Source organism: Sander vitreus, chromosome 1, assembly GCF_031162955.1.
Source record: "Sander vitreus isolate 19-12246 chromosome 1, sanVit1, whole genome shotgun sequence".
NCBI classification, from domain to species: domain Eukaryota; kingdom Metazoa; phylum Chordata; class Actinopteri; order Perciformes; family Percidae; genus Sander; species Sander vitreus.
In genome coordinates this window covers 12,243,886-12,267,881 of record NC_135855.1, presented here as the reverse complement: position 1 = coordinate 12,267,881, position 23,996 = coordinate 12,243,886, and the positions used below count along the sequence as shown (strand labels likewise).

General features: G+C 38.8%; 2 protein-coding genes across 2 annotated transcripts in view; one reads left to right on the top strand and one right to left on the bottom strand.

Moving 5' to 3' along the window:
* Window positions 1–7,935: 7,935 nt before the first annotated feature.
* Window positions 7,936–11,354, top strand: fshb (follicle stimulating hormone subunit beta). The gene is made up of 3 exons (XM_078256816.1): window positions 7,936–7,952; window positions 9,525–9,708; window positions 11,151–11,354. The coding sequence occupies exons 2-3, from the start codon at window positions 9,550–9,552 to the stop codon at window positions 11,352–11,354; spliced, it is 363 nt and encodes a 120-aa protein (XP_078112942.1). The 5' UTR covers window positions 7,936–7,952; window positions 9,525–9,549.
* A 10,249-nt stretch (window positions 11,355–21,603) lies between these two features.
* Window positions 21,604–23,996, bottom strand: part of arl14ep (ADP-ribosylation factor-like 14 effector protein) — a 13,933-nt gene continuing 11,540 nt past the window's right edge. Inside the window, exon 5 of the mRNA XM_078267194.1 lies at window positions 21,604–22,672. Coding sequence (XP_078123320.1) covers window positions 22,444–22,672 — 229 coding nt within the window. The 3' untranslated portion in view covers window positions 21,604–22,443. The remainder of the gene's footprint in view (window positions 22,673–23,996) is intronic.

Sequence of the window (23,996 nt, the reverse complement as noted above, 5' to 3'; positions counted from 1 at the left end):
CCATTGTGTGTGTGTGTGTGTGTGTGTGTGTGTGTGTGTGTGTGTGTGTGTGTGTGTGTGTGTGTGTGTGTGATGATGATGATGATGATGGAGAGCCTCGGTGAGAAAGTCGTTCATGTACCGCAGCGCATGCAGACGGTGCTCGGTCCTCCCCCAGTGGATGCAGCCGGTCACTGCGCACCGTGCTGCAGTCTCCCACCCGAGCCTCCTCTGCCCTTCATCACCACTGCTGGGTGGCAACCGGTGTCCTTTCCCCCAAAAAAAGTAGCCAAATGTATTACTCTCGATTCATTTCTAAAGCAACGTCGATAGGCTACGTATAATTCGCTGGGAGTAGAGCGTAAAACGCCTTTGCACTTGTAGTTTTCACTTAAATCCATCCTCCCAACCCATTTGTTTGTTTTTTGTCCTTTTAACCTTTAGAAATGACTCCGTAAGTAAAGTGCATGCACATTTTAGTACTGCTCAGAATCTTTTTTAAACCCCATTTCTTCTCAATATTTTGTCTTCATCAAATGTACCACACATGACCAGAAATCCATAGAGGCCACCTGGATCTGTTGGTCCCAAATCAGAGTTTACATTTAAAATGTGTGAATTTGAAGCACTGGAAATACTTCATGCTAAAGGTATCCCTCTGAATTTGTGCTGACTGGTATGCAGGCTACATCTCTAGAACATTCTGCATAAACAAATTGTCCCTCAGTGTTGTTGCAGAGGAACAATAATGCTATAAGCCAAAAGCAAGTAACATTTGTCTGATGTTTCTCTCTTAAAGGCACAATCCCTGATCCTGAGAGTCGCCCATCACCAAACTTCAAAACAGAATAAGAACTGTTAATACAGAGTTAAGCACCAGACAATCACTGAATCAAAGTAAATCACCTTTTTTTTATTAAAGGTTTGTTTACATCAGTAATCTTAATGGAAACACAGCTGTAAAAGTGGTTTATATTTTAAGATTATATGATTTGTAATCATTATTACAAATTACCAATGTAAATGTATATTCATACTTATGTTTCTATGTGAAAACAAACCAGGCTGGGGGCAAATAAATGTTACCTCGTTTTATTGGTAACTGCGACGTTTTCATTGAGATTGAAACAGTAACTAATCAGTCTAATTTTTTTACTAAAAGTTCTGAAACACAATACAAAATGAACCTAACCACCCCAAGTGTCTGTAATATAAGGTTGTCACGTCACAACCAGAAGCTCTGAGGTTTGTGTGCACCCACGAAGTTTGGGCTCCATACAACAGGAAGTAGCCATTTCTGGTTTCCTCTCATCCTCATTCCACCATCATGGCAACAACAATGTTATTTCTAGGAGACAGAGCTGTGTGACAAACATCTGTCCACAGGCCAAACACATTGATATTAAAATACATTGATCCTGTTTGTTCCAGTTTTGTCTCTGTTGCGTCCTATTTTGAGGAAGTTTCAAACGTTTGCAGGGTTGTAGATTTCAACCAAACCTTGTTTAAAAAAAACAAGCGGTGGGAAATAAAAGTATATAACATTCATAAATCTATACTTGAGGATAACAACAAGCTTTAAAGTGGCCAGACACTTGAGCAGCCCTCTGCTCGGGGCCCTGCCAGACACTGTCATAAACGTGTCATAAACGTTATAAACAAGTCATAAACGTTTATGACTTCTGTCATTAAGTGTAATTTGGTTTTTGTCATGACAAGTTGACATTGTTTGGGTTGTCTTGGTCATGACAAGTTGACATTACATTTGTTTGGGATGTCTTTGTAATGACAACTTGACATTAACCAGGATGACGTTACCAGAAGATGTATTTGTCATGACAACTTGACATTACATTTCTTTGGAGTGTCCTTATTAAGACAACTTGCCATTAAACAGGATGACATTATGTCAAGTTGTCATGACAAAGACATCCTCTGGTAATGTCATCCTGGTTAATGTCAAGTTGTCATTACAAAGACATCCCAAACTAATTTAATGTCAACTTGTCATGACCAAGACAACTTCTGATAATGTCACTTTGATTAATGTCAACTTGTCATGACCAAGACAACCCAAACAATGTCAACTTGTCATGACAAAAACCTAATGACACTTAATGACAGAAGTCATAAACGTTTATGACTTGTTTATAACGTTTATGACACGTTCATGACAGTGTCATGTCATAGTTATGACAGTGTCATGTCCCAATTATGTCGATACCTTCAAGTAAAGTGTTACCCAACAATGTTCTTTGTGCCCCCGAAATGACTAAAATGTAATAGTAAGCATAGTGTAACTGCAGTACATAAGCCTACGGCAGTTTCATACACTTGCTAATTTGAATCATACAATGTAGAACTATAGTACATCAATTCCTATATTGTATAATTATAGGTAATCTTCTCACCTTAAACTATCTTGTAATAGAAACAGCACAACACTTTACTCTCTAAGTTTGACTTTATCTTTCACATGAGAGGCCTGAACTAACCAGATTTGTTGAGTTTGAAGACTGTAACACAACACGCAGTCTAACAAATGACTCTGCTCAGGTATTCACATAAACATAAACAATGAATGACTATCGAAAAAGCAATTAACATTGCATTACTTCTGTTTGAGTAATGAGTATTAAAAACCACAGACAAGTCACCATATTGAATATCATGGTGATTTGTTTTTGATGTGGCCACATTAGCTCTTTTATATAGAGGTGTGTTCCACAGTTTTTTGTAAATGAGTCTAAACAAAAGGACGGTTGTTTTACTGCACACAATAAGAAATATGATAATTAGTGACCAAGCAATTACAACATGTGCTGAAATATAGTCACAGTCTTTTACCATAAAGACAAGTAAAGCAGAGCTGTATAGCAGAATCGTCAGTTAAAAAAACGTGAGGTAATATGATATATGTTATTCTTTAATGTTACCTTGACTTCATACTATTTTAGCTTGAAAAGCAGATGTTTGTGCTGTTGGTCTTACCCTGAGGAGTCGAAAATGCACATAGCCTTTTAAAAACTGCAACTGTTGAGTCACTGTTATTGATCAACCACCCTATTGCCACCACAGATTTATTTGGATCATTTTGCGCTATGGGACAGTTAAGGTCTTATTCATTGCACCTTTGAAATCACCCAGGTTTAATTTGAGTGTGCAGATAATTGTTTTTTTCTGCAGGAACCACCGCAGGCCTGGTGCTGGGATACACAGCAATCAGTAGCTAGAGCCTATTCAGTCCAGTCCATTTGATTCAAACTATCTGTTTGACTCAAACACTCTTAATTAGGACAAGAACAGCCTGTTATTCCAGAGCAGAAAACTGATGCAATGTTCCTCTAAGATATCCTTATCATTCCCTCAGGTATTTCTGAAGTCTCTAGTTGTAATATTCCTGTAGGGATAATGTTGGTTGCCTGTGCAGTCTCCTCTAAAATGTACTATACAATCACTGTGCTTGTTTTTCATAAATCTGAAACAAAATGTAAGAGTGCTTGCAGAGGCTTTAATAATCAGTACTGCTGACAGTGCAAATACCACTGATTCTTTAAAGAGCCCTTCTTCACAGTCGTATCTCTCTGTATTTTATACTTACCAAAGACATTAGAGGAGCTCCTTTCTCGTCGGCACAACATGTAGGCAACCATCCACCCACCACACACACACACACACACACACACACACACACACACACATTGTGCACACTCACTTCTTGCACTTCATTGATCATCCACCTCAGTCAGCACCAGGGGGAGTTGTGAGGTCAGTAATAATAAGTAGCGATAGAGTGAGGATAGGGGGTGCCTTATTGCACACTAGTTTAGATGCACTCTGAATTGATGCCAGAGCTGCAACACAGCTGCATCTGTTAACAAAACTCTGCTATATCTAAGTGAACAAATCCAGCAAACTAAATTCATTCAACATTTGAATTTAAAAGATGTAGTCAAGTGGCATGTCATTCTAATGATAATCATGCATTTATTCACAATTCATCCTTTTGTTTAAAAGAGGGAAAAAAAGAAGGAAAAAAGGTCCAAGGCAAAAAGTTAAAAAGCCTTTATTTAAACAGCTATCTCATATCGAAATCTTTAGTACATTAAAAATAGAACTGGCCAGCAACCCACGCGTAGCAGCACAAACCGCCTTCTTCATCCTTTTGTTTATCATTAAAGTAAGGACTTTTAACCCAGGAAAATGACAAACCCTGCTTTCAAAAGTAACTATATTGTAAAAATGACTTTCCTTTGTATGGTTTTCACAAGAATATCTGAATTTAGAAGTGTGAGAGTTAATGATGCAATGAAAACCTTTTAATCAGGTCAGTCAAGTTTTGCATCGGTGGACAGCAGGAACATTTGATTGAGTCAAGTATATTTGTCTCAATGAGACTGAGATTCCTGACAATGAATTGCATAATAGTTTACAGACACGTCTCTGCTGATTGGATAACACTTGTGACACAGCCAATAAACTAGAGACACACCAACCAAACAAGAGAAAACATATCTCAAAGCTGTTGTACGCCGTCCGTTCCGAGGAAACATGTCATTCAACCAGGAAACCGTAGCAAAACGGTGCACACCGATAGCTAAATAATAACTAAAAATTGAATTGAATTGGTCTGAAGACTTTAAAATGTACATTATATCAAAAGGATTTTACTATTTATTATTAATACTAAGTAATGCAGTGCCCGATTAAAACGGGCCTGTACAGAACGAGACGATTGCCTAGCCTCCAGTATTGCTAATTACTTATTTTTTTGAATCCTGGTTACAGCCCTGAATCATACATTTTAAAGAGCACGGCAAGTATGGTCTGTATTATGTGACAAACGAACAAAGGAACATGGACATACCAATAAAATAAATAAAACAATCCATATGGAAAAAGATTCAATTTCAACAGAGAAAACAGAAGACAGTGAAGAATCATCAGCAGTCGATACACACCTACCACCTACATCAACACTGAAACACCCAGCACCGTCCCCAAACAAAAGTCTTGTCCTTGGCAGCGCTGTGGAGGCGTTTGTTTAGACCTGATAGAAGGAGGGTGAAAACGTGAGTGTGGGAGGATGCAGTGCGTTCAAGGACTCTGTCAGTGTATTCATATTCTTTTTATTTTTGCATGCAACAGAATGATTTTTAAAGGAGTCTGTTTCTGTCCCGGACTCATACAGTAGCACATGGAGGAGGCGAGGCTCTGCAGACAGGGGAGCAAGGTGTGCTTGAGTGGGTTTGTGGATGTTGTCAGTCCTGTTATGGCAGTGTTTATGATGTATTGATAAAAAAGCGAGAGGACTCTGTTCCAGAGCTCAAAACCAATGGCCCATGACTCAAATCTGTGATGTCAGCAAGATGTACGGCTCAGAGCTGTTTTATGTGCGGCTTCATATAAAGCTTGTTTGAGCTTTTACACCCAAATTAGCTTTTTTTTATATATATATAGTAGTGCTTCGAGTTATGAACCAGAAAATCATCTTGGCCACCGAAACCTTCACCTCGTCCATCATTTCCAAATTGACTCCCATTGGACATTAATGTGACATTTACAGGGCAGGCCTTATTGGCTTATTATGGCTGTGGGAAAGAGACATAAGATTCTCATGAGGACATCTTTTTTTTTCATGTTTCCTTAGTTTTTGTTTGCTTTCAACCATTACCTGGACCATAATTGACATTAACTTATAAGTCCTACCTGCCCTTTCCAGATTCACTGTGAATAACGTGTTTATGTAATTAGCATATCAATGGTTTCAGCTCCATACGTAATAAATCAATTTTCAATGCAAATGCGCTCATTTTAAGAGGAAATACCATCTGTTACACGGACTATCAGAAAATGACTAATGATGTGTTCTACTCTGAATACAAGATTAATCAACTATGACTGGTGTTCATTAAAGGCCAAAATGCATGCTAACAATGATGTATTTCAGCTAAAGGAAGTAGTGCCTTAGAGGACGAGGGTGACACTCTATAAAAGTCCTTGTTAGGTACATATAGGTATGGCAGTTGGGCAGGATGCTGGGGAATCAGAGTCCCTGGTGGCTGCAAGGGCAGACGGAGCAGCAGTTGGATGAACCGTGGCTGCTGCCCAAGTACTTACTGTCACTGCAGACTGTCCAGCTCGTGGTGCAGTGCTAACTTTTTACTGAATGCAGCAGATACAGAATTTCTCAAAAACAGACCGTAGCAGGCTCGGAGGCTGATTCAGCTGTTTGAAACTAAGTACATTTACTCCAGGACTGGACTTAGGTACAGTTTTGAGATACTTGTACTTTACTGGAGTAGTTCTATAGTATGTTACTGTGCAGATGACAAATAATTTGATAATCTTATAAAAATCATTTGGATTAAACTAACCAACAGTATAGAACATTAGCTACACTTTAATCAGCTACAACCTTAAAATGCATATAGAACCATTAATATTCAGAGTGTAATTATATATTACCCAGAAAGGTGGAGTACACAATTTGCTGATTACTTTTACTTTAATGCAGAATGTTTGACCTGTTATCAGAAAAGACACTCTGACACTGCCTTTGTCGATATTACATTGAGTGGTGAATTGTCTGTAAGCATTTTTCAACAAACAAAAAGCAATGCCAGAATGATTTGAACGATGCCATAATAACAAACAAAATAGTGGCTTTAGGTGGTTTGAGAAATGAAACACTGACTTTTAAATATTACATTTTCTCGGTCAATTCTTTTCATTCTCAAAACTCATTCAAATTTGTCGACCAACAGTCTTGCACAACTCGCTCTGTCAACATAATTCGGTTGATCATGAACTGATAAAGCTTATTTCATGGACATTTAGCAGAAAGAGAAATTCATGAAGCTTTTTTGATGACTTGCAGGATAATGTTTACCTCAAGAAAAAAAAACTTCAAATATAAATATGAACAATAAACTGACAGAAGCTACACATATATACACTACCAGTCAAAAGTTTGGGGTCACTTAGAAATTTCCATTTCACTCCATTATAGACAGAATCAGAATCAGAATCAGAGATCAGTTGCATTGCTTTTTTAACCAGGGCAGCAGTTTTCACATTACATTATGTGCTTACATAATTGCAAAAGGGTTCTCCAATGTTTTCTCAGTTAGCCTTTTAAAATGATATCAGATTAGTAAACAGAATGTGCCTTTGGAACATTGGATGAATGGTTGCTGATAATGGGCAGTGTAGATATTGCATTAAAGATCAGCCACTTCTTTCTACAACAGTCGAGAACCCTTTTGCAATTATGTAAGCACATAATGTAATGTGAAAACTGATGGCCTGATTAAAAAAACAATGCAACTGATCTCTGATTCTGATTCGGATTCTGTTTATAATGGAGTGGAATGGAAATTTCTAAGTGACCCCAAACTTTTGACCGGTAGTGTATATATGTGTGTAACTTCTGTCGGTTTATTGTTATTATGACCGGTACCGGTCAAAAGTTTGGGGTCACTTAGAAATTTCCATTCCACTCCATTACAGACAGAATACCAGCTATGATCAGTTGCATTGTTATATATATATATATATATAAATATATATATGCATGGCAAATGAATTTATTGATGCTCCTGTCAGGGTTTTCCATCTGACTGTGGGGGCAGATTTAATGTTTTATGTCTGTGGACCATCTAATCCTTTTACTCATGTAATCTAAACAAGATGTCTGTAGATACCGACTCGCTGCGCCTCATGTGAAGAAGGAAAGGCCTTGAGCCGTGGGCAATCCCCAAAATGTCAAGGGAAAGATTTGCTTTGAAGTCTAAACAGGTGGGAAAACTAGCACCGAGCCCAAGGTTATATAGATTACAAGGATTTATGAGTAACACTATTTAAATAACAGAGAGGACCGCCACAGGTTGACAGCTGTTACAGATGTTGAGCGAGTAACAGAAGAAACAAGACTCTCAACTGAGTTTCAAAGCAACAACAGAGCTCTACAGGTACGTATTCTGTTTAAGATTCATGTAGATTACAAGCAAACTGATGATTCTGTTAATAATAATAGTAAGTTAAGCAACTGCTGTGAACTTTTAACTTTGCTTTTCTGTGAAAATAATCCTTTGACCACCCCAAACAAAATTAGGGCTGCATCTAACGGTTATTTTCATTGTCAAATGATTATTTTCTCGATTAGTTGTTTGGCCTATAAAATGTCGGAAAATGGTGAAAAATGTTGATCAGTGTTTTCCAAAGCCTGTGATGTGCCGTTGTCTTGCTTTGTCAGAAACCTTTTAGTTTAGATATTTAGTTTACTCTCAGAGAAGTAAAGAAACTAGAACATATTCACATTTAACAAGCAGGGGTCAGGACATCTTTGGACTTTTCTTCCATAAAGAAATGACTCAAAGTGATTAATTGATTGTCGAAATAGTTGGTGATTACTTCCATAGTTGACAACCAATTGATAAATGGATTATTCCTTGTAGCTCTAAACAAAATTACAATCACCTCAATAGTATTTTGTGTTTCTATTTTTAACCTGCTTTTAATCTTGTTTTACTCTGTAGCACTTTGGGATTGATTCTAACAATAAAAAGTGGCCTACAATAAAATGTATTATTATTATTATTATTATTATTATTATTATTATTATTATTATTATTATATTGTGGTGTAAATATCAGAGATGATATATAAAAATCAGATTTTTCTGCATGGCAATAAAAGGGTAAGGGTAAATTCTGGGATATATTCTACAGAGTGAATAAAAATCTGAAGCTGAAGAAATGAACTTCTAAAACTCCTAAAACAATTTGGGTTTCCACTCATTACAGATTCTACTACAGCACACACATACTACTACTACTAATACTACTACTACTACTAATACTACTAGTACTGTAATAGTAGATTTACAAACTGACTTAAACAATGATTTAAAAAGCCTAGCTGCTCCAGATGGTGTTAGACATTAACCAGAGATGACTTTTTATTTTTTGCCCATGTAACTGCAAAGGTGTTTCAAGTAGATGGAAATCTGAGGAGGCACAAAAAAAAACATAAATACCTCTGCCCTTAACCCACAAGCTCCTGAAAACAATTAAACTGCCACACTTTAATCCTCATCAACTTGATTTTATTTAATTTTATTTAATTGTTTATTTAGATAGAGACAGTGCATATTAATGGACATCAGTACAAGTGCACAATGTAAATATGCTAGAGTTAGCGCCATAGCTAATTTTCCCTTTTCTATTGTCCCTAGGCAGATACATAAAAAGAAAAACATAAAAAAACAAAACAATAACAAGCATGCAACACCCTCATAGTTTGAGAGGCAAGACAAACACTAACAACAACAGTCAAGTCAAAATACAACAGAACATGTAAATGTCACACATAGTGAAATGTGTGAGGCAGTTAAACGTGAGTGCAGCTTTGGTTTTCTAAAAGCCAGATTTTTAAATGACTTTTAAAATTGATGTATGTGGGACGGTCCCTTTTTGTGGGGGGCAGGCTATTCCAATCCGATCAATGTATCTGATGTGAGATCTGATTCCGTCTTGCGGCAGGCATCTGTGGCGCACCCGGCAGAGGATGCAGCTGGTTGTCATGGCAACAGTGCTGGCACTGGTGGGGGCGGAGCAGGGCTGCAGATCCAGGTGTCATCTGACCGAGGTCCGCATCCCCGTGGAGAGCTGTGGCATCACCGAGTGGATCAACACCAGCATGTGTTTAGGACAGTGTTACCACGAGGTAATGGATGACTCAAACGCGGAACATCCTAAGTTGTAAAACAGCATTTCTTAGTATTAACTAATGAGACATGTTCCAGCCTGTGCATTTATCCTGCTTGTATACAACTCTGCTCCAGTGTATAAAGCTGTCACAATTTGAATATTATAATGGTGTTCAGAAACATTATTGATTACTTTCTATGTTAGATAAGCTTGAGGGAGTTTTGTTGTTGTTGTTGTTGTTTACATTTAATTGATTTAACCTCAGTTCAGCTCAATACAACTTCATCACAGATTCCACTACAAATTAGACAGGCAGAGACAATTCTGTCGAATCACAGAACAAAAAGTGACAGGTCAGCAAACATTAAAAGGTTGAAAGTTAAATCAGTAATTTGATGACCATATGAGCAATTATTTAAAATGATAGGCTTTTAAAAACCTTTTCATTTTGCTTCGCAACTGAACAAAATGAAAAATACTTTTATCTGGATAACTTTATTGAGTCAAACCCAGAACCTTCTCAAATCTGGAACATGCCCTAACTGCAAAACCACGTTTTACTCTGTGAAGCGGCTCCTTGAAATAGTTTCCAACATTACCGACGTAAACAAACAGAAACAGAAATTCGGAATGACTTATGCTTTTATTATATATATATTATTATTATACTTAGTTGTGTTCAAATATTGGTCAAATCTGTCAATCAGTTACAGATTATAGCAGGTGACAATCCTGTGTTCTAACTTTTAGCGGTTAGACAGCCCCTTTGGTCTCCATTTGAATCAGGCTTTGCAGGGGTGGACTGGGACAAATATTCAGCCCTGGCAATTCCGTCCCATTACCGGCCCAATTTCAGACGGGACATATATTGCTTTATAATTGCAAAAACCAGGCTCGCGTGACAATTTGGCAACAGCAGCATGAGGCGCACTTACAGGCTCTCATAATGAAATAATACACTCAGTTCATAAAACCTTCAAATGAACTACCATGGCACCATCTTAGAATGGAAATGCTTGCATATTTAAAACATATTATTAGACGCAAGCTTTTATTTTGAAAAGTAAAAGCCCGACGGCACCAGACGGAAGGCTCCAGGCTGCAGCCATACAGTCTTGCATATTTTTGTCAAACTATAGTGTGAAATGCCAGTGTTGCCGCATTTGTTTGTTTTTTCCAGCGGCCCAAATCCGCCCAAGAGTGCATTGGCCCTTCTGGCGTTCGCCAGAACTGCCAGATTGCCAGTCCGCCTATGATGCTTTCTCTCTTCATCTGTTTGTACTGTTTACATGCGCAGGCAGAAGTCAGCAGTTTACAATAATCTGCCTTTATTTAAATGCCCTGGATTAAAGATACTTCTTGTTATGGTCATGTTATCACCTACACATGTGAGGGACTGAACTAGTTGCATTTACTTGCATGTGTTTATTTACTGTCATCTGTTGGTGTCGTTGACAGGATTCGCCCTACATCAGCCCTACTGGCAGGGAAAAACAGAAAGTCTGTAACGGGGACTGGTCCTATGAGGTGATGCACATTAAAGGATGTCCAGTGGGTGTCAGGTACCCTGTGGCCAGAAACTGCAGGTGTACCGAATGTAACCCGGAAAACGCGTACTGCGGGCACTTTCACGGACACGTATCCAGCTGTGTCTCATTTTAAAGAAACCTCTTGTCTATCCTACATTTACTTATTATCTTTGTGTCACTTGACTTGGTACCAAAATAAACATGTATCACTAAGTTTTTTTGTCTTTTTTCATAATTTGTCCTTTAATTTCTCAACTGTCTTTAATCAAAATCATCAGTCACACATTTCAACCTGATCTGTTCTGTCGTTAATACATCCAACAATTTGTCAACACAGATGAAATGTCACAAGTCAGTGCAGAATAAATTGACTGTAGATGTAGCAGCGAGATAGCAGAGTGACTTTAAAGTCATAAAGGTCGACTGAGAGATTAAATGTCTCACCAACAGTTGCCCTTTGCTGTCCTGACCAAAGTGACTGACCCCTAAAATTCAATAATCCTGCGGTCCAAGTTTTCATGCAGAGAATGGGAGGTCGTCCCATAAGAAAAAGAGCAGGCCTCACCTCTTTTTTGACAGGTGGAAATGAAAATATAGAGTTTGCAGTATACCCAAAAGCTCCACTGAAGTGCCTGCTGATCAGTGGCTCTCTTCAGTAGGCCACACTAAATTTAGAAACAGCTCAGTAGGCAATATCTTGCATATTTGTTTCTACACTTGAGCCATTATCCCATAAAGGCCCTTACTGTGATGATGCTGCCACTGTTTATTGTTTCTGCACTGTTGTTAAAGTAAGAGTTCGACATTTTGGGAAATATGCTTATTCGCTTTGTAGCCGAATATTGGATGAGAGGAACTCTTGTGTCCAATTAAATACAAAGCTACAGCCAGGAGGTCGTTAGCTTAGCATAGCATAAAGGCTTGGAATGTGGAAACAGTTGTAGTTCAGCAGATAACCCCCTACAACCACAACGTGTTGTTTTTTACTCTTTGGTTTTTCTACACATTAAACAAATGAGATATGACGTGTTAATCACTGAGCTTTAGAGGTGTTGGTATATGTGGATAGGTTTTTACCTTTGGAAAGAGTCCGTTTAGCTGTTTGTTTTTAGTCTTTATGCTATGCTAAGATACACGTCTCCGAGCTGTAGATTTATATTTAACAGACAAATATGAGAGTGGTATCAATCAATCGATAAAGTAAACAATTGTATTTTCCCCAAAATGTTGAATTATTACTGTTGTGCCTATGTGTGTGTCTGTGTCTTAACCCTTTGAAACAGGTCCATGTTTAAGTTGCCTTAAACAACAGGACCTGCTAGCAGCTTTTATGTGTTTTGTCTTGAAGAAGACTTAAAGGACAAATCCGGCGCAAAATGAACCTAGGGGTTAATAACACATGTGTACCGAGTCGAACGTTCTCTGGGATTTGTTTTCATGCTAATCGAATGTGACCAGTTTTATCGCAAACCGCTAATTAGCTTATAACGCTAGTTGTCGGGGCACAGGTAAAGTAAAAAGAAATCGCTATTTCTATACCACTAAAAAGGCTCAAAATAGCACCACACTTCCACGGTAGCATAATGAGGGTCCCTACATGTAAACCGAAGCATTGACAACTTTGTAAGTGTACAGACAGTTTATTAAAAAGATAGTTTATAAAGAGAGTACTGTTCGCGTATACAGGCAGGCGCTATCTTGGGAAAACAGTCACGACCAGTCAAACGACGAACGCCGTGCAACGTGAGCTGAACTGTCACGCCCGCCTGTACATCAGATCCGTAGTGAGATACACCTGATGGATTGTGGGTAACTTTAGCTTCCGTTATTGGTGTTAGCCATGCTGCTGGAAGACATGCTTTTGTGCTAATAAAAGGTTAATATTCCATCGTAGTCTAGATTATCATTGTTATATCTAGTAACATGAAACAGTGAAGAATATAACAGTCTCTATAATACAGTTTGGAAAAGGCTTGTTTTTAGCCAAAAGCAGGTGCAGCTTCTGAGTGTGCAGATTGCTGGCTTAACATCTTATTAATCCTGAGACATGGACAAACCTGAGGTCTCCTGCTAATGACAGAGAACTCACTCATTAACACGAGAAGCTGTTAATTACTACCTACAGTGTTGTAACTTGGCAACGTACCAGCTTTTACCCCAACATGATCTCCTTTAGTGTGGCAGCATCTCATTCAGTATAATGGGTTGTCAGCATTAGTGAAGGAATTTCATTGAGAAAATAATAATAAGTATGAGTGGGAGAAAGCTGGATGTAACATCTCTTTTTTTCTAACCAAAGAGAAAGAGGGAAAAGTGAAAAAGATAGAGCAGCTCCAAATGATGAGTTATTCATTTTTATTGCTTGTAAAATGGAATATTAAAGCTAAAATATGGTAAAGAAATGAAGAGAATAATTACACCACACAGGCGACTTTGGGCTTGTTGTGACAGTTTAGTAACTTTTTAAGCACTGCAAAATTTTTGTACCACCGTGTATCTTTTCTCTATTTTGACATGTTTTTTTGTCATGAATGGGTATTCCAGCATGCAGTTGAGGGACTCACGTGGGATAGATTAAACAAAGAATGGTCCAAAACGAAGCTGCAGGGGCTGAGATATTCTCACTTTCAGAACCTAATATGGGTAAAGCTCCCCAATAATTTTTGGAAAGCTCCCTCCAGAGCCAAAGAAGACATTCAATGTTTTCACAAGCTGAATAGTACTCCTTATAACACGTAAACTGAAGTTAAAATGGGCCAAGTTCCCCTGTGTACTGTCTCAGAAAGAAAATTAGGGCAAAAACAACTCTATTAGCGTGATTTCTAGAAATCAGCGTTTAACATTGTTGCTGTAAAGTCTAATTTGGAGTGATTTTAAATGTGTGCAACTGGAGAACACTTGTATTCAAAGTAAAGCATATGAGATTTCAGCCAGCCAGTAGTGCAAGGGTCAAAGCCAAAGTCCCCTAACAAGTGAGACAATCGCTGAAATGATTAATGATAGAACGTAATGGAAGAGAGTGATCAATGACAGAAAAAAAAAAAAAGTTGTAAAAGATATAAAATGTGGCTTTACCCAAACTCACGGAAATGGAAAAATTGATACATTGATAGTGGACCATATAAGTTTATTTCTAAAGTATACTCTTTGTTAATATCTGAATGTCCTAAACCGGCTCTGTATAGGTCTAAGGAGAGGTGGGAATCAGACTTAAATATCACGATTGAAGACCAACGTAGGTCAGTGTTGTGTCAAGACAGTTTATCTGCCACAATTAATGCACGGTACAGGCTTGTCCACTATAATTTCCTTTATCAGCTGTATGTGACCCCAGAGAAGATTCACAAGTCTAAGCCTGATCTATCTGATACATGTTTCCGATGTGCTGCAGATGTGGGCTCTTTCCTACACTGTACTTGGTTGTGTGTGAAGGTGAGAGATTTCTGGATTGACTTTTGTGATGTTGTGTCTAAGATTAATCAGATTTCATTACCTGTTGACCCAGAATTTTGCTTGCTGGGGAACTTTGTGAAAATTGATAAACCACTAATTTTTGGAAATAGCCCTGGCAGTGGCCAGAAAATGTATTGCCGTCACATGGAAGTCTGATTCCCCTCTATCCATGACTAAATGGTATTTAGAAATGAATAACTCTGTGCCTTTAGAAAAAATAACATATAATCTTAGAAAGGGATACAACACCTTTATTAAAATGTGGCAGCCCTATCTAGATTATGTGGATAATGTGTTGTTGGAATGTGACTGACCTCGAAACATTGTATGCCTACTTTAAAATATTGGAGCATCCTTTTGGGGAGGGGGGATGGGGGATTATTTGTTTGTGTTTGTTCTTGTTCTTGTAAACTGGAAAATAAAAATAAAGTATTCCAAAAAGATATAAAATGTGAGAAGATTACAAGAGTATTTGTCTGACAGCAGCATACTGCAGCAAGTTCAGGAAGAAGATAAATGAGAGAGGGAGCTGAAGTATTTCTTAGACAGACAAGTTTTCAGATTGTTGTGTGGAGGAAAAGGAGTTAAGACTAGATGGAGAGATGATCGACCCTGCAGGGGAAGCTTAGCTAAGCTGCTTGTAGTAGAGGAATACAAGCTGATATGAGATAGACTTTGGCCTTCAGGGTCCCTGCTCTCTTAGCCTGTACTATATCACAATGTCAACATTTCAATACAAACACTCTGAGGAGCACAGGCAGCAGAGGGAGTGCAGGATAGATGACATGACACAATCTCAGGAATATGCAGCTAAAGTGATATAGTTCCTCTCCAGAAACGCAAACAAAAGGCATTAGAAGAGCACAAACCACTGGTGCTGAATAATCCTCCAAAGACATAATTTCTACAGCTTCGGTGAAATTAAATCAATTGAATTCAAACCCAAAAGCTAAAACTGGAATTTGGAAATCAATCTCTGTGATCTCTGTTAGTTTCATAGTTATGGCTAAAAAAAAAGACAATAATGGACTCCCATATACTGTAAATCGACGGCAACATCTAATTAATTGTTCTTTAGCCATTATTGACTGGAGATTATCAAGGAAATGGTTAAAAAAAGAAAAAAGCAGCTCACAAACCCACAAATGTGCATGTAAAAACAGTGACTTTTTGCTAGAGGTTGAAGTCAGTTTGTCGATTTTCTGCCTATTGCTAGAAACACAAAAAATATTATTTTTTATTATTGATTATTTGTTCCATTAATCATTTTTTTCCACACAAAAAAATAAATCGCTTATCACAAGTTCCCATAACCTGATGTGATGTCTTATATACACTATCTAAGATTTAATATTGCACATATTTTGTATATGCCACTTCTCATGCATAAGCTATGATCCTTATCATTTAACTTATGTATATGTTGGACATTGGGAATATTCACCAGTTGATTTTTACATTTGGTTTGCACCTCCTTAATAATTGTTATTTTTTATATTGTACTTTATTTAGTATTTGCACTGTTCATACTTTGTACTGCAACTGATGCAATTTCCCTCTGGATAGTGTACAGATACACAGATACACTCTAGCATAGGAGAAAATAATGCTCTGGGTTGTTTGCATTTCTTCAAACCAATCACAATCGTCTTCAGCGGCGCTTAGACAGTGGCTCTGCAAAATACTCTTGCCGTGTGTACTTCGTCCAGAGCAATCTCCACCAATTGGTCCCAAAAAGTCCTAGTTAGATATCAAATGTCGTAAACATATTCTTTGTAAATCTTTACAAATCATTCCCCCGAGAATGAAACATGCCTTATTGCACGATCCAAATTTTCCAAAAAAAACTTTTTGTAGCTTGTTAGCTCGAAGTTTGTTGTCGTTTCCCGAAGTGCAGAGAGCAGAAGCCGACAGACATCCTGGATGGGAGGTTAGCCACGCGTCGGATGTCAGGCTTCATCCTAGAAATGTACTTCTGTTGATCCAGACTACCCTGAGGATTAATAAAGTTTAAAGGTAAATCAATGACATTACATTTCTAATGATATAAAACAAAGAAAAGACACTCTCAACAAGTATCGGATGCATTGCCATTGACGTTCATGTCCGATTCAGGATGAATTGGCGTCCCTTAACTGTTTATGCAGCGCCTTCATCAGGTCAATATGTAAAGTTGTTGTTTATGAAATACCTGCAAAACTAATGACAATGCCGCTCAGTTACTCTTTGGGTTTATTGCTAATTAGCAAGTTAACATGCTAACGCGCTAAACTAAGATGGTGACCATGGTAAATATCATGCATGTTAGAAATGTCATTGTAAGCATTTTAGATCGATTAATTGACCAATTGTTTTAGCACTACTGAATTTATTAAAACAAGTTTGCCACATTTGATTCGTGATAGTATATATAGGCCTACTTAACTACACACACATAAAGGAGTGAAAGATGGGACAGCCACAATACTTCATCTTCTCTGTCAACATGCAGACGAACCTTCGACCTACTCACTCTCATGTTCATAGATTTTGTTTCAGCCTTTCAACTCCACACAGACTCTTCTGTCACGTCTCCACTTCACTGTGAACAAAGGAGGCTGGATATCTGCTGACAGATTTCAGTCCATTTAGGTCATTGGTGTCCTTTAACAGCGGCTTGGTTTAATCCAGCGGCTCCCCGGAGGTTTGTGCTCTCTCCTCACTAATGACTGCCGCAGCCAATATTTAGATATTTTATAGGTTTATAGATGAGTCTGTCGCTCTGCCAGAGGGAGGAAATGGACGCGTGGTCATGTAGTGGATGGCTTTTTGTCAGGTTATGGTGAATTCTTCCTTGAGTTGAATTTCATAAAAACTAAGCATACAAAGTTATTTTTTAGGTTACTTACGGCACAATCCAAAGGACACTATTATCACTACTATCTTTTATTAACGGCTGGGTGATTTAAGACAGTGGGAATACTGGGGCACATCAATCTGAAACGTTTAAGAACCTGAGCTGCTCGATGTCGCGCCATCCTCCGGGGCTGGAAAATGAAGGCAAAAATTGCAGTTCCTCGAATGGCCACTTGAGGCCGGCTCCAAAAGTAAGTCCATCCCAACAGAACTCCATGTTTACAGCAGAATTTAACAGAGTTTCTCGTTCATGACAACTGTACAGGGGGGTGAATTATTATATAACTCACTTGTTTATTGTATTAGGGCCTAAAACTATGCATAATTAACGGCGTGCCGCTTTAAAAGGACAAGTGGCTGCTATCACAGGTGGCTAGCTTAGCAACCAAGGCCCGCTTAATTCGGCCCGCCTCAGCTCCACCCACGCTCCACCTCTTTGCCCTTTTTTTGGATTAGCTGTGAGCAGGCAGAGTCAGGAACTGCCAAGATGGCGACAGCCAGAGCCGCCCACATTGAAAACCTTCAAAAACCTATGGGCGACTTCGCAGAGACCATGTCCATGTTTCACCATGTTTTATACAGTCTATCCTAAAAACATGACATGAAGGATTCAATTCCAAACTTTATACCAGTGTATTCATTATGGAGAACCTTTGACCAGTGGCGGTTCTAGAACCATTTCAAATGGAGGGCCAGGCTGGGGCCACATGCGATTTTAGGGGTACCAAATAAGCACAAGTGTTATTCACCACCAACCCTCCATAGGTATGGTTCTACAAAAGACTTACGATACACATATAACAATACACACAAGAATACTCATTCAGTGCTAACCTACTAATTATAACTCATTTAGTTTATCACCGCACATGAATAATATCCCCTCTTTGGGGATAAAAATGTACGTATGTATTTATTTATTTATTTTAATTTATTTATTATTTCAGGACAATGCAAGCACATTGATGAACATGTACAGCAGTAAACGTAAAAATGCCAGATTGTAGCCCGGGGGCTAATTTCCATTTGTAGTCCATTAGGCAGGTTGAAGATACAATATAAATACAATAGTAACATTTGCTATATAAAACAAGGAGAAACAGAAAGAAAGAAAAATAAAATGAAAAAATTCATTAGTAGGCGTTAAAACAGAGTACTCATTAGTATGCTCTACTGGGCTAATACAGTACAGCATACAGTTCGAGGTGGTTGCACGTTTGGTTAGCTCTAAGCCACAACTTTACTTGGCTCTTAAAGGTGGCCAAAGTGGGACATTCCCTTATAGTTGGGGGTAGTATGTTCCATAATGCACTACCTTTAATAGATAGAAAAGATACGAAGGTTTTTCTAAAAGAAACCTACCCCTTTGTCACAGTTAGGGAGGCCTGAGGGTGGTCGAGGCTTAATGTTATGGGGGCACTGTAGCCCTTTAAAAAATGAGGTGAATGCTGTATGAAGACAGTGGCAATGAAACCACAACAGCAAACCTACATTTATTAAAACAACATGTTTTTTGTGATGTTATCGTAAGCTGACTGCACACCACATTTCCCCCACAAGACAACAATGTACATGCCCTTTAATAAAAACAAAAATATCCTCAAAGTTCAAATTTGACAGGGCCGTGCTTTTCAGCTCATGCTGCAAATGTTCCCTGAAAATAAGCGAGAGGATATGGAGAGAAAGCGACCATGGGCTGCATGACACTCGACCTACAGCCGAGCGCAAGGACAGCTGGATGTGTATAAATGAGACATTACTGTCAGCAGATTGGCAACTCTTTCTTTAGCCCGTGTGATGAACTGCTGTGTCATGTTGCCTTTGGTCAGTGTGTCGGGGGAAGCAAATGAGATAGGTCTTCTTGTGCGTCCAGTCTGTGATAAATGGGCAAAGAATTTCCTAATGGAAATAAAAATAAATTACATTTTTTAAAGGATGACTCTACGGACACATTCATTAATGTCTTTACTTGTTAAAAGGCTTCCATATAACATCACACCGATGCTTTCTATAACACCCATAAACGAACGGTATGCTGTCATTTACAGTAGGAGGGATTACCTTCCCTTACACCACTGCCTGACTGAACATTGGACAGATACAGTGGGACTAAAAGTTAAGCCCTGACATTTGAATTACTTGCTTGTTAGTTTTTCCCCATTTAAGAGAGAATCTTCTAATTCATTCCGGTAATTTAACTCAGTGGTATACAATTCTGTTGATTTAACTCAGTGGTATACAACAGCTCTAGACTGGGTAAACCCAGCCCGATCTGCCGGCGATTTTTGATCTTGATTGATTGGTTGAAGGACTATCCAATTGCATACAGTCATTTGAACTATGCCCGTTGATCACGCCTCTTGTGCAGTAGAAAATACAGAGCAGACTCCCCAGACTAATGTTCAATCTTAAAAGATTGAGCTTGGTCTGGTGATAGCCAGACTACAACAGCTCCTGAAGTAGAACTGGTCATGCATATCCATATTACAGTTTTTTACAACAGCTTACTCACGTTTTTCAAAACTATGTCTCCCTTTTTCAAAACTCTACACACAATTCCCAAAACTGCACACAAACATGCAGAATGCCTCATATCTCCTTCAAAATGCCATAAACACACCTCAAAATGAAGCATTTGCATCAAATGGCAAACACTTTTTTCATAAAAGTACATTTTTGGATATACCATGTACACACTGTTGCTCCAAATCTAAAGCTCTTTTGTCTTTCATAGGCACACATTACATTTCCATACAGTAACAGTAATCTGCTGAGAGTGGTTGAAAAGTACACTGCAAACACCAATGCAATGTTCAAACAGAAAATATGTATTTGGCAAAAAAAAATACTGTTGTAGCAGTAGCACAGTGTTGTGTACAGTAGCATACAAGAAAAAAAAAACAACCATAAAACTGGTTTGAATTATGGAAGCCACTGTAAAACGACTCAAGTTGGGCTGGACTCTCAGTCCAGCTTCTGTCATGGTGGTGGTGGTGCAGTGGATATGACACATGCCTGTAGTATAGGAGATCTGGGTTCAACACCCACTGTGATACATCAACCAATGTGTCAAGATACTTAACCCCTAGTTGCTCCAGAGGCATGCAACCTATAGCAATTGTAAGTTGCTTTGGATAAAAGCATCAGCTAAAGTGACATGTAATGGTTAAACTGCAGTTGATCACATCATCAGTAAGTTTGGCCCTGATCTCATCAGAGATGGTTCTCCTTTGCCCTTGTCTTCTTCCAACTCGTTTTCCTCCTCTTCTTCCTCCTTGAACTTGTCTTGGTTGTCGTCCCCTGCCTCTCCCTCCTACTCCCCTTGCTCTGTCTATTGTTGACCTTTGACCTATGTATAGGTCTATACTAAAGCAGTGGTTGGTTAGTGATCAGTTAAGCAATTAGTGTTTGCACGTCTGTGTGTGTGTGTGTGTGTGTGTGTGTGTGTGTGCGTGCTTTCCAAAGATCATGCTGAGCTTTTCTTCTTTCAATGGCCAGACCAAAAAAAGTATCCCTTTCTCTAGATTAACTGTTATCTTTTAGTTATCTTTCCAGATAAACAGAAATGTAGCTCAGCGTAAATCCTTTCAGGGACACTTCTATAACTTTACCACCTCTCTCCTAAACTGATCAGCTGTTTCAAGGTGTTCACTTTTCAGTTAAACCAATCAGTGCCGGCCATGTATTTCACAAGCCAATCACAGCATGACATCCCTGCTTTTAAAATATGTTCTCTCCTTTGCGGCTGTCAGTTGTCATTTCAGGCAAAGAGTGAGACCCTCCTCCTCCCCTTCCACCTCCATTCGTCTTCACCCACGGCACCCTGGGTCTTCTTCCAGCGACCGCTCCCATCGGCCGGTCTTCGTGCTCGTGACGTTAAAGTTAGTCCTGTTGTTTTAAAGTTCTGCCTGGGCCTGTCACCAATGTTTGTTTTTTAAAAGTTATACCAATTGTTACCTGCCGTGGGTATTTTTTTTCACAAGAAAAGTCATACATACAGATGCGTTTTGAAGCTTGAACACTACAAACAGTCAGAGATTTGAAAAAAATATTTTATTCAATATGCAAAAAAAACAAAAAACATAATTGCTTATGAAGCCTCAAAAACTCCTTTTTATTACTAACTACTGATTAATATAATGTAAAATGTTTTCTTGAACATTTTTGGTCCAGCCAGTTTTTCTCTTAAATGAAAATATGCAACGTGTACATATACATTTCTCTCATCCATAAACGTCACAGATGTTTCAAAGTGTGTCATGATTCCAGTTGCGTATTTCAGATGCATTATGATTTCACATCAGTTCTCACTTCTTTAATAATCCAAATAGAACAGAAATGAATTATTAAACTTCACAGAATTCAGCAACTCAATGGGACAAAGTGGAATTTGGCATTTCACCTGAGACAGTTAGACATTAAACAATCAGGTGAAGTTCTTCCCACGCTCAGTTGGTAGAGAGGGCGCCCTTATATAGAGGTATAACTCCTCGACGCAGCAGGCCCGGGTTCGACTCCGACCTGCGGCCCTTTGCTGCATGTCATTCCCCCTCTCTCTCCCCTTTCATTTATTCAGCTGTCCTGTCAATAAAGGCCTAAAAATTCCCCAAAAATAATAATAATAATAATAATAATAATAATAATAATAATAAAAACATTAACTGGAGAACACACACACAAAAAAAAAGCTTTAAAAAGGGAACTGGACCAACAATTTTAAGAGCAACAAGCACATCCAACACAATAGATAGATGGTGCACATTGTGGAAGATTCCTTAAAAAAAACCCATCAGTTTTAAATTGGTCCATCAGCCTGACTGTCAACGGAAATCGGGGAGCTATTTCCCAGAAGTCCCCTAAAGATTCGTCGCTAACTAAATGGCAAACTTGTTCCGGATGATCTCTCCGCCCTCCACCTCCACCTGCTCGTAAAGCCACTTCCTGTCGCAGCGGCACTCGACGCCACACTTGCGTGAGCCGCAGTCAGGGCAGGGGTAGAAGCAGCCCATACAATCCACATCCAGACAGTCACACATGTCCTTGTTGTTGGAGAGCAGTCGGCCTTTGCTGTCGTACACTCTGCTCTTGGCTCCAACAGCCTGCCTGAAGGCACGAGATGAAAGATTGACATTACTGATCGAGTTTTCTTGAAACATTTTCCACTCAGTGGGTTTTCCTTTCATTACCGTTTCCGTTTTATTTGTATCCGACTCTATAAAATAATTCCCTACATATGGCAAATATTCACAAACAAAAAAAAATATTCACAAACTTATATTTTCTGTCTTGACAGACAATGAGACTCTACTGCGCCCCCTATAGCCACTGTGGTACTAAACAAACAAACAAGCAACCAAGAAGGTCTAGTAAAAGTAGAAACAACATCCCAACTTAAGAAAAATTGCCTGGCCCTGTCACCAATGTTGGGGAAGTTACTTTAAAAAAAAGTTTGGGTTTTTTAAACCTATATCTATCATATGTTGCAGGAGTGGTTTAAAGGCTTCTATTTTATGTTTTGGCTACTTTTTTCTGAATCCATTGTTACCTCTGTGAATTAAAGGACAATTCCGGCGCAAAATGAACCTAGGGGTTAATAACATACATGTACCGAGTTGAACGTTCTCTGGGATATGTTTTCATGCTAATCGAATGCGTCTCTTGCTTTAAACAAGCTACCGCAAACCGATGGTTAGCTGCTAACGCTAGCTTTCGGGGCAGAGGGTAAATCGCTATTTCTATACCACTAACAAGGCTCAAAATAGCACCACACTTCAACAGTATAAAGACAGTAGCGTTCACGTTTACATGCGGGCGCCATCTTGGAAAACAAACCACGAACGCTGTGTTTGAGCTATGTTACTGGTTACTGGTTGCACGGCGTTCATCATTCGACTGCTCGTGACTGTTTTCCAAGATGGCGCCTGCATGTAAACATGAACGTTACGGTTTTTAAAATCTATCTTTTTAATAAACTGCCTGTACACTTACAAAGTTCTCAATGCTTCGGTTTACATGTAGGGACTCTCATTATGCTACTGTTGAAGTGTGGTGCTATTTTGAGCCTTGTTAGTGGTATAAAATAGCGATTTACCCTCTGCCCCGAAAGCTAGCGTTAGCAGCTAATGCTGCGTTCCAGGCAACCCGTAACTCCTGTTTTCACAACCTTCTACCGATGAAAGTGCCCTGGAACAGCAGTCAAACCTGTAACTTACTACTCGTGAACTCGTACCTGATCATTGTACTCCCAGTTACAGTTTTGACGTCACACACACAAACAACGTCGACCCCTGTTGATGCTGTACAGACACCGGTGATTAACAGTGAGAAATAGAAATAAATAGGCAACGTAAAATAATTCTGCACATTGTAATCAAAACAATACACATTGTTACTGCTACAGGTTATGTTTATTAAATGAAGCCGACTA